This window comes from Astyanax mexicanus, chromosome 1 (assembly GCF_023375975.1).
Source record: "Astyanax mexicanus isolate ESR-SI-001 chromosome 1, AstMex3_surface, whole genome shotgun sequence".
NCBI lineage: Eukaryota > Metazoa > Chordata > Actinopteri > Characiformes > Acestrorhamphidae > Astyanax > Astyanax mexicanus.
In genome coordinates, this window is record NC_064408.1 from 20,287,658 (window position 1) to 20,299,997 (window position 12,340).

The 12,340-nt window shown below is 39.6% G+C and overlaps 1 protein-coding gene across 4 annotated transcripts in view; it reads left to right on the forward strand.

The window, feature by feature from the left end:
- Positions 1–9,602: 9,602 nt before the first annotated feature.
- The window catches only part of LOC103034396 (mediator complex subunit 13L), a 167,672-nt gene continuing 164,934 nt past the window's right edge, over positions 9,603–12,340 (forward strand). For all 4 annotated transcript variants that reach the window (XM_049474575.1, XM_049474584.1, XM_049474582.1 and 1 more), the window contains exon 1: positions 9,603–11,911. In XM_049474575.1, coding sequence (XP_049330532.1) covers positions 11,840–11,911 — 72 coding nt within the window. In that variant the 5' untranslated portion in view covers positions 9,603–11,839. The remainder of the gene's footprint in view (positions 11,912–12,340) is intronic.

Consider the following 12,340-nt stretch of genomic DNA (forward strand, 5'->3'; position numbering starts at 1 on the left):
TTAAAATCTATTTTGTTCCCATAGACTTTATTACACACTAAATTATAATTTGTTTTATTAGAATCATTTAACCAGTCTATATTACAGTTATCAAAGAGGTTTATAAAATCACTAAAAATGAGTTTATAGTATGAAATTTTGCTTCTCGCTTTAACTTTTATTTTTGTTTCCAATTTATAATGTTTCCTATCCAATCGACTTGTCTATCATTCCAGTTTGCTATGATCTTACATGATCCATTCTGTACACCTGCCTTTACCTGAGCCACTGTAATTTTTCTCAGCTAATATAAAAGGTGCCATTCATCTGTATCAAGCAACCACTGCCTTCACTGCTACTGTCACTTTAACTGTGAGGCTTTAAAAGCCACTAAACCCTAAATCATATTTTTTCATTAATAGCTGATGAAATGTGTTCCTTTGAAGTAATGAAACATACCAGTCCTGCCTAAAAAAAATATAAACATTTCCTAAACTTTAAAAAACGCTTTTATTTTGGTCATTTCCACCTCTGCATCGCCTTCTCAGGTTTAACTGTACTATAGGTGAGGATGATGTTTCTGTGTACTTTGGTACGCAGACACATCAGAATATACAGATCAGTCTGTCAATAATACCGCCCCCATCCAACTATCTGCGTCTCACTGCTGTCAGAGGCACACTGCTGCTGCTGCAGCTCAGCCAATCAGCTCACCCTCCTACCCCGCCTCTAAACCCATACATCACCCAGTGCCCCTCCCAACCTACTCCTCGCATTTTTTAGCCTTTTTCAAATTTGAGCTGAGGGAAGAGTCAGCAAGAAACAGGAGGTTTAGTGCCCCTTTAAGAAGTGATAGATGTCCCATAATGTTATTTCCCCGTTTAAGAATGTCCTATATCTACACTGTTCTAGAATGTTCTATTCATTTATATTGTTCTACAATATTATTTGCATTTATATGTCATTCTGGAAAGGTGTTTTAAAATAGACCTTTGTTTGTACTGTTCTACAATGTCTACAAGTGCTACAAGTATAAGTACTTGTGCTGCCGACTATATTTTATATTTATTTCAAAAAACATTTTAAAAAATTAATGTTTGATTACACTGTTCTAGAATTTCATCTCTTTATACTAAAATATTTATCCTGTGTTTATATAGTCCTAGAATAGTCCTTTTATAACATTGCATGTATGAAAATTCTAGAACTGAATAAATGGGGAGCCGTGACTAATGCCTTCATTACTCCTGCCTCTCTAACTTTGAGGCTTTGAGAGGTGTTAGATGTGATCACTGGCTTCATGTGAAAATAATATAAAGGGTATGAGATGTGATCATTACACCACATCCCGTTTCTTTCTCTTCATGACTCACACCAGCACATAAACTGAGAGAGCTGCTGTAAGCGGCTCACCTGGTTTATTATTTTTACATTCATTAAACTTGATTATTTATGGATTATGATATTACATTACATTACATTACATTTCATTTGGCAGACGCTTTTGTCCAAAGCGACTTACAATAATGAAGTACAAAAGTAATAGGAATTTAGATAACCCATTTTTAGATAGGGCTTAAAGGAGGTCGAAGGGAAATAAAGGGATAGAGAAGTGAAGTAGGGGAGGAAGGAAATGGGGTTAGAAGTAGTTAGTGTGTTAGAGGTGTTAGGAGAGTAAGTGCTCTTTGAAGAGCTCTGTCTTCAGGAGTCTCTTAAAGATAGCGAGAGATTCTCCTGATCTGGTAGTGGGAGGTAGTTTGTTCCACCATTGGGGAACTCTGTATGAGAACAGTCTGGATTGCTTTGTGTGGATGTTTGGCAAAGCGAGGCGACGTTCATTGGAGGAGCGCAGCGGCCGGGAGGTAGCGTAAGCCTTCAGGCGTGAGTGCAGGTAGGAAGGAGCCTGTTCTGTCATCACCTTGTAGGCGATTGTAAGAGTTTTGAATTTGATGCGAGCATCAACTGGTAGCCAGTGGAGCTCAATGAGCAGCGGGGTGACATGTGCCCGTTTTGGTTGGTTGAAGACCAGACGTGCTGCTGCATTCTGGATCATTTGGAGTGGTTTTACTACGCAGGCCGGGAGGCCAGTTAGCAGGGCATTGCAGTAGTCGAGGCGTGAGATGACGTCTGCTTGTACCAGGAGTTGGGTGGCCTGTTGCGTCAGAAACGGTCTAATTTTCCTGATGTTATAAAGCGCGAAGCGGCAGGATCGAGCAACTGAGGCCACATGGTGCGTGAAGGAGAGCTGGTCATCAACCAGAACACCCAGGTTCCTAGCAACCTTTGTCGGTGAGAGAGAGAGAGTCGATACTTATAGAGAAGTTGTGTTGAAAAGATGGTTTTGCTGGTATGACCAGAAGTTCAGTCTTTGAGAGATTTAATTGAAGGTGATGCTCCTTCATCCAAGAGGATATGTCAGAGAGACACGACGATATCCGTGCAGAGATTGAGTTAGCATCTAAGCATTCGCTGTTCTTTTATTTTACTGAGTAACTGATGATGATTATAATTTGCAATGAGACTGATGAGATAAGGCTGGATCATTTTAAGAGTATATAATGAAGATGTGATTAGGAAAGCCAGTCTAGTTTCTTCATATATACATTTATATGCCCTGGGTCACAGTGGGTCCAGAGACTATGTGGAATCATTAGACACAGAGGAGGAATATTCCCTGGACAGACACTAGTCCATTATAGAGACACAGCAACTAATGCCTTTACTCCTCTTTAAAATTTAAAAGCAAAACTATAACACCTTCAGAACCGTTGTGGCTGCTAAATGAAGTATAACTGTAACTGTGTTTTATTATAAAAAAATTTAATTACATTTTTGATTTTATTAGATTTTCATTCTTATTGTAACTTTTTAGATTTTATTACTTGTACTATAATTATAATTATGGTCCATTTGTATTAATATATGTTTATTTTAGTGTCCTTGTTCTTTTACTGTTCTTTTTATTTTAATTAATTGTTTTAAAAACATTTTTCTTTTTTTATATTTTTAGCTCCTAATTCAGTTTATTGTCTAAATTTGGTTTATAGATTTGTATTAATTTTATACTTAATTTAATTTTAAATTAACTCATATTAATTTGCTTGTTTCATCATATATTTTACTTTCTTCTTACATTATTATACCTACTGTCATTATTCTGTTACACTGTAAGTGAGAGTTATTCCTCAATGTATTTTTTAAATAAAAAAATAAATTAATTGATTGACTCATTGATTGACTCACTGATTGATTGATTCATGTAACATTAGTAAAAAGGGCATGGCATTGCTCCTTGAGAATCTTACTCAAATCATAATTGGGTAAAATTCTGTAATATTACTCTTTTGCCTTAAATCCAAATACTTCTTTTCTCTTTAGTGATGGTTCTGTATCTCTCAGCTTGTACAGAAATGCATGTGCAAAGTGTGTTCTTAAGGAGAGCCCTTAAAGTCACATTCTGACTCCAGGGGGAGCCCAGGGCCAAGATGTGCCAATTCTCTTCTAATGCTGCTTTAGAAGGTGATACAAGTGATAATTGGCTGCATGAGGAAATCATGTAATGGGTATGGGATGTGATTATTACAGCTGGGTCCGTTCTCTTCTTGTCATGACTCACGCCAGCCCATAAAGTGAAAGAGTCGTGGTAGGCGGCTCATCTGATTTATTGAAGAGGATTAGGGTACAGCACAGTATTCAGACACTGAAGGCACCTCACAACAAAGGTGGAATGCTGCTTAGGAGAGTCCTTTTCAGGCCTTGAGGACATATTGAACAAGGTGAAGAAACTACAAATGAATTCTGCCGTGTTGCTGGAGCGTCTGGATCAATAAGTGCTGGGCTCAGCTCTTGCCGGGTCTGATACATATCTCTCTCTCTCGCTCCCCCTTTCTTTCTCTCTCTCTCTCTTTTCTCCTCTGAGCTATAAGAAACGGCACCACGCCAACATCCACTTCTCTCCAACAGGAGAGGTTATCAGATACAGCTGGGTTTTACAATGCGTGCGGAAATAACCATAATTTGGCAAATGGGATAGTGCTCCCTCACTTATCACAGCATTGATTCCACGGCTGATGTTTAGTGTTTTCCTTTGGATCTGGCTGGCTCTGTTGGATTTTATCTTGTTTTACTTGCGCCAGTTAGGCCAAACAGTCCGGATTACATTCATAATACTCGATTATTTATGGATTTTTGACACCTAAGCATTCACTTTTGCTTTATTCCTTTAATGACATTGAGTAATTGATGATAATTATAATGTATTACACGAGTGATTGAAATTAGCCTGGATCACTTAAAGGGTATTTAATGGAGATGTGATTAGGAAAGCTGGCCTAGTTCATTCATTCATTCTTTCATTCATCTTCTTATCTCGTTCTTTCTGGTCAGGGTCGAAGAAGATCTGGAGCCGTCCCAAAAAGTTTGGGCACAAGGCAGGAATAGTCTCTGGAGGGGGAGCCAGGCCATCACAGAACACCACACACACAAACTCAATCCCATTCACTCACAGCCAGGGATAACTAAGCATGTTCAATTACCTTATTACATGTACATGGAGTACCTGGAGAAAATCCGCGCATGGGGCACTGAGGAAAACACCACACTTCTCACAGACAGTAACCAGATTAAGGATTAGACCCTTGGAGCTATGAACAAAAATATATGTAATCAGAAAAATAAATAATTAAAAAATCAAACACATATACTTTTTTCTTTATTTATAAGTATATGCTAGCAGTTTCTTTGTCATTGTGCAAACATCTATGTATGCACATCTGTATATTTACACTGCCTGGCCAAAAAAAAAAGAAGTCACAGAGTCTAATATTTCGTTGGACCACCTTTAGCTTTGATTGCAGTATACATTTACTGTGGTATTGTTTCTATAAGCTTCTCCACTGTTACAAGATTTATTTCAATCCAGTGTTGCGTTAATTTTTCACCAAGAACTTGCAGCGGCAATGATGATGGTAGAGTCTGACCACTGCACAAAGTCTTCTCCAGCACATTTCCAGGATTCTCAATGAGGTTAAGGTCTGGACTCTGTGGTGAACAATCCATGTGTGACAATGATGATCCCATGCTTCCTGAATCACCTTTTTACACTTTCAGCCTCATGAATCCTGGCATTGTTATCTTGGAATATGCCCGTGCCATCAGGGAAGAAAAAATCCATTGATTTAATAACCTGGTCTATATTCAGTATATTCAGGTAGTCAGCTGACCTCAGCACATACTGTTGCTGAACCTAGACCTGACCGACTGTAGCATTTGCTTTGTTAACCTTCCTGCTATCGTCAAATATATGAACATCCTTTATTCTCTTGGTTAATATGATCTTAGCAATTTAAACCTCCAAAAAATTATTATAATTACAGATCATTAAACATGTTGGCAAAGTTTACTTACCAGTGTGTATCAAGTGTTTTATTAGTATTGCATAAATATTATAAGTAATGTTTTGTTAAATCAGGGCCTAAAGTAAAGGGACATTTAGAGAAATTTTATAAAACTGAACGTCATGGTGATCTTAACATTATTACTACACAAATATGTCAAATATTGTTATTTTTGTTATGTTTTATGCCAACAAAACAGCCTTTATAAAACAGACATTAAATTTGAACCATTTGAACATTTTTATTTTTTATTAATTGTCTTCATTAAATTAAGAAAAGACAATAAATATGAATTACAAAACTAATGTCAACCATTTTTTCAGAGACTTGAAACAATGAATGGGGTCAGATTGAGCCCAAAGATAATAGGAGGGTTAAATCCAGGTGGAGACTTTTTTTTTGGCCAGCCAGTGTATAATTTTCAATTTCTTAATTTCAGTACAGCATATGCACTGACATGCCAGGTGTCATGGGACATAGAACTGTAATATCATGTCCTATTACTTTTGCTATGTCGTATAGAGGCTGATGTGTGTGGGGCCTCCTGCATTAAATGTAATTGTGATTTCTGCCAGAGTTGCTTGTCTGTTTACACTGACATTTCTAGCCAGAGGTCGCTGGTCACATCATAACCACACACTGCTCTGTCCACTGTGGGAGGTAATGCCTTCTATGATGTATTCCTGGGAGTCTGGAATTATATGCTGTGGATTAAAGAAGATTAAATTTCAACAGAACTTCAGGTACAGAATGTCTCATTTATCTGGAACCGAATATCAGACCTCACTGGAACAGTTTATACAGGTCTGAGTGTCCTTTTCCTAGCTGTTCCCTGAGGTAGGCTCTCATAAGCCTGTAGAGAAGTATTGCCAATAGAATAGGACTCTCTGAAGCAGATATACCTGAAACAGTTGGCACTATGTTGAATGCCAGACATGGACTAGAGAGGTAAAAAGCTTTCCAGCATAAGTTGTGAAGCAGTGCTCCATCCAATACTTTTGGGATTAGTTGCAGAGGTGGGAATCATCCTCACAGCAGTCTAGTACAAATCCCTCCCTGGACAGTCGAGACAGTTGCCATAATGTCTCAAATAACAGAGAACAGTGAATAAGCAGGTATCTCAGTATTTTTGTCTGTAAAATGTTCATTGTAGTGTAAAGTGTACATTGTAGTTTATTTCATAACAGTGTATAACAACTTTATTACAATATGTTAATAGGTTATGACAGTACACCTTATATAACTGCACTGTTTATTATACTATCTAACAGCTGGTGTCAAACGAAATGGGTTCCGAGTGGTCCAGCGGTCTAAGGCACAGCCACTATGACCGGGAGATCTCCAGTTCTTATCCGAATCCTGTTTATGTAGCTTGCCATCAGCTACCGGAGCCCCGAGAGAGCACAATTGGCCTTGCTCTTTCTGGGTGGAATCTGATCAGCACAAGGCATCTGTAAGCTGATGAATCAGAACCAAGTCGCTCCGCTTTCCTCTGAGTGTGATGCTACTCGGCAATGCCGCATCAGCAGCAGTTCGAAAAGAGGCGATGACTGACTTCACCCGGAGTCTTCACCCTCCTGGTGTTGGGGCATCACTAGTGATAGGGGGAGTCCTAATGAGTGGCTTGGGTAATTGGCTGTGTAAATTGGGGTAAAGAGGATAAAAAAAACTTTAAGTAAAGTGGAATTATGACAATTTGTGTTGCATTTACAATCAAATGACAAAAAATAGTAATTAATTGATACTGTTTTTCTGTTTTTTATCTTACTTTTGTCTATTACATTTCATGTTTATTTTAGCTGGGTTAATTGTGAAAAAATGTTAGATACATATTACTATGAGTGTGTAAATATAAATACATGTTTAGAATTGGCAAGTTTAAAGACATCTTACTGGCCTTCTTGCAAAAAGTAAGCAGTGAAGTAATGAGATAGGAATTCATACTGTAAAGTGTTATGGGTGTAATTTTCTTATACATGATGCAATTGCTCAGCAGAGATATGGAGAGTTATCTTTTTAATATGTGCACTCCTTCATCAGCTGATGATAAATGTGGAAGCTGTGTCATTCCTGTCAATCATAAGACATGGTTAGGTTCATATCCTCTTTAACCCTTTCACATCCAAATTCAGAGGAAAAGAATATGCACATGATCATTCTAAACACAGTCATACATCCTATTCTTTCACAAACAATATATGGCTGTAATTACTGTTTATTTGTTTGTTTGGATTCTTTCTTAATCTAACTTATTTAGAAACATTTTTCAGTTATTTTAAATTGCTCAGGAACTCAATGGAAACATGGAAAAGTTTCAGAATGGAAGCTAATCTCATCTCTGGCAGAAAGAAGGTAGCTGACCAATGTTGGCTTACTAATGGCAAAGCTGGTTATTGGCATTTTTCTCAGCATTTTCTGGGAGACTTGCCAGATACTTTTGTTTTCTTTTATAAAGTAGATTAGAAAAGAGTATTCATTCATTTTCAATTAAATCATTTTATTTCAGACCTAGTCATTATTATATTTGTAATAACTGCCGTCATTATTTTTTCAAATAAAAGTCTCTGTGCATTTATAATATAGTTGGTGAATGAGCTAGTTAAATTAGATTATTGTGCATTAAAATGATCTGGATGTATCAACATTGTCAGTCAGTGGGGTGCTGAACTTAAAATATATCAAAATATATGCTTGCCATACAGGATGGTAATAACTACACAATCACAGTCTGACAAATTGACTGTGTAGATTTTTAATACGCTCAACACTAATAGTGCCTATCTAAATGAGATATTTAGTTGTGGGGACAACCTATTAAGACGTGGGAACAAAATAATTAAGTCATGGTCCCAACTTATTAAGGCATGGGAACAAAATAATTAAGTCATGGGGACGACTTCTTAAGGCATGGGAATGACATCATTAACGCTTTAATAAGTCATCGCCACATGTTACTATTTTTTTTTTTTACATGATATCACCATAGAACTGTACTGCTTGGAAAGTTTACACACTACATTAAAAACTCATGTAAAAACTCATTTTTTATTAGTCTGCAAAATGACTTTTGTGCTTGGACTTGACACACAGAAGGTCTGACACACTTCATCTTCATCTAAAACACAGTGGCATATTAGAGGGAGCATGCCTTTATCTTCTTCTGCTTTTTCATCTTTTTTCTTTCTTTTTTCCTCTCTGTTTTGTATTTTCTTTTCTTTTTTTTTCTTCTGCTTATGGTGTGTTTAATTGGGTATCAGCGCCTCTAGCGTCGAGATGAGGTTCTGTCCCTCTCTCTCTCTCTCTCTCTTTTTTCTATCAAAAGAGGCTGAAAACGCTGCTGTAATCCCTTTGCTTTGATCACGTGCTTTTTTTGTGCTCTACTTTGCCAAATAGGAAAGCGAGTCTCTGTCGAAGCCTGGCGGCCGCCATTACATAGCTATGCGTGGTGGGCTGTCGAATAGCGCGAAAAGCTGCCAGCGACTGTTAGCGTAAGCACACACACACTACACTGTTTCTCACACACACACCGTCTCTATCTCTCTGTCTCTGCCTCTCTCTCACTCTCACACAGACACACACACATAAAAAAGTCACAGACACACACATATAGGCTACACTGTTTGTCACATCTACAGTATCTCTGTCTCTCTCACACACATACATATACACAGTCACACACAGTGGCTACACTTTTCCTCACAAATACAATATCTCTCTCTTACACACACACAAACACAAAGTCACACACACATATGCTACACTGTTTCTCTCTCTCTTACACACATACACACATATTTACACAAAGTTACACACATACACACAAATAGGCTACACTGTTTCTCTCTCTCACACACAGCCTCTCTCTCTCTCAATTTAATTCAATTCAATGTGCTTTATTGGCATGATAAATAGTGATACATTTCTGTTGCCAATGCCTGAGTTATACAGTTTTAACAGTAAATAATAGTGGACTGTCTCAGAGATTAACAATTTCTAAAGTGTAGAAATTAACAATTTCTAGAAAACAATTATCTATTTCTCTCACACACACAAACACATACATACACACACATAAGCTACACCGTTTCTCACAAACACACTGTCTCTCTAAAACACACATACACACACATAAAGTAAGACCCCTCTATTTGCATAGCCTCCATCCAAACACAGAGCGTGCGTCGCGTGTGTTGTGTGTGTTTTTTTTTAAGGATCCAGGAGCCTCGCTCTGTTCGATTTGTCCTCGGAGTGTCTCGGAAGCGCTCGGAACCTCTCGCTCGCGCTCGGCAGCTCTCGGCGACTCGGGGAAACAGCGGCTAAACAGTGCAACAGTGACGGATGGCACGCCGTGGACGCTTTCGGAGAGAGCTCGCTGTGTGATTTCTGGCCGACTCGAGCAGGGCAGATAGCTGAGGAGGCTCGTCAGACGGCCGTGTTTACTCGGTGACTGGAGCTATCGGCGGTGGATCTGTTCCTTATCTAGCTTATCCTGTATCTTAGTTATCTATCTGTCTGTCAGCGACTCGGACTCGTTTCTGGCTTTTGTTTGATTTTATTTAGCTTTACTTCTACAAGAAGAAGAAGGAGAACAAGAAGAAGAGAAACTGGCGAGAGAGAGAGAAAGAGAGAAATATCTCCGGGAGAGGACGTTACGTTATTTCGTAATTTCGTTCTACTTAGCTAACTAGCTAGTTATGTTTATAACCAGAGAAAGGAAGGAAGTTTTTTCCCCTTTCTCTTCAGTTTTTTTCCTTTCTCTTCTGTTTGTTGGTTTTTAGCTTATCTAAGAAAGCTAAGCTAGGTTTGGTAGCTAAGGAAGATTGCAGTTGCTGCTGCTGTTTGTTGCTACGGCTGCTGCTGCTGTTGTTGTTAGCTAGCGTTAATGTTAGCTTAATGTTGTTTTCTTATTGTTTTAACTAGCTAAACAGGTTAACTAGCTTTGCGTTAGCTAGCTAGGTTAGCTGACTAACTAGTTATCTTAACTAACTGCATAGCTAATAAGGTTTCTTTAGCTGGTTAAACATGTTCGTTTGTTGTCTTCGCTAGGTGGCTAACTAACGTTACCTCCTTCCCTAGTCTCTCTCTTTCTGTGACTGGGTGACTGAGAGACTGATAAAGAGAGAGAAAGAAAGAGAGTGAGGGAGGGAGTGAGAGAGTGAGGACAAGAAGAGGAGGGTCAGGTTTTTATTTTTAGCTCCTCCAGAACGCTAGTTAACTAGCTGGGGTTAGCTAGCTTGCGTTAGTTGCAAAGTGAAACGAGGATTTTTCACCATTCTTCCTTCCTCCCTTGCTCAGAAGCCAGACTGTGTTGTTGCTCGCGTATCAGGGGAAGAGTGAGGACGGCTCTATAAATAGCTCCAAAGAGAGGGAGAGAAACTACATCGACGTTAGCCAGCTAGTATCATTTTCTCTCGTGTGCCCCCTCTCTCTATCTATCGCTCTCTCTCCTCAGTCTGTGTGTGTGAGTGTGTGTGTTTTTTGCCGCCTTCTCTCATATATGGAGGGCTGTGGGGGAGTCAATGGAGTCCGCTCACTCGCTCCGCGCTTCTGTATTGTTCCTAAACAGAGACGCTTCAGTGGATTATACTAGCCATAGCGAGCTACAAAACTGAAACTTGAACTGGGAGCACGCCGATATTGAGACGTGTCCTCTTTTTTGTGTGGATTTTTTTTGTTGTGTGCAAGAAAAAAGGAGAAAGAACCGAGAGGATTGGAGAGAAGGAAGGAAAGAAAGAAAGGGCATAACTGGTCCTGGCTCTTGCTTTTTTGAATTACATTTATTTTTTTTCTTCTCCCGTGGATTACTAGGATATACTGTGATTATAGATATGCTATTACAGTTATTGTATTAGTAGTAGAAGAAAAAAACAAAAAACAAGTCAACTGGCATGGACAAGGATGGTCAAATCATCTCACGGCGGCTAGGAGGATTAAACACACGGAGGATCATCATCATCATACCCACCGCCACCGCATCGCCACAGACAATGATTCGGTTTCAGCCGCCTGACGAGAAGCATCCGAGCCACCCCGAGCTCGTGTGGATGGAAACAAAGTGTTAGTGCTAGCGCTAGTTTTCAGTTTTCGCCCCGAAGAAAAGAAAAAAAAGCGGAGACGGAGAAAGGAAGGAAGGAATTAAACCCTAAGGCATTCCTACGGATTCGCTACAGTGTTTTAAAAAAAGAGAGAGAGAGAGAGAAAGAGAGAAATCACGCCTCCGCTGGTTTACACTGCGTTGTTCCTCTCAGTCTGCTGGCTTTCTCCGTGATTTTTCTATATTTGTTGCTTGCTTTACTACTGAAGGAATCGTTCATCCACCTTCTTCAACCGACAACCAACCTACCCACCTACCTTCCTTCCTAAGTACCTGCCTAACTACCCCCTCTCAGAACCCTCTGCTCGGTTCTGATACCGATCGAGGATCTCGACATGCCCTACGCTGACGAGCCCATCGGCGGACGATTATGACTACAGCAGCGAACTGGGTGGCTAACGGGGCGAGCCTTGAAGACTGCCATTCCAACCTTTTCTCTCTGGTACGGTCAACCAACCTACTTCTATACACTCACTTATGTCCCATAGAGTCTAGCTAGCTAGTGGCAGCGATTGGGCTGGAGGGGGGAATGAAGCAGCTGAGGGGGTGTGGTGGTGGTGGTGTTGGGTGGGTGGGTTTGTGGGGTTTGTGCCTGACTGCCTGGAAGTGTGTGTGTGTGTGTGTGTATGTATGTATATGTGTGTCTGTGTGTTGGTTGTGGGGTTCTCCTTGAGGGCAGGGACCAATCAACCATCCACCCACCACCAGCCTACTGTTCTCAAGGTACAAAGGTGAAGCAATCTCTGGTAGCCTACTGTTATTAGCCAATCATTAACATGCCAAAAGAGCCTGAGAGCTGGGCTGGCTTGGAAAGGTAGGTTAACATTTCTTTTTTTGGCAGTCTGCCTCCTCATGAAATGAGCTTGAGGGC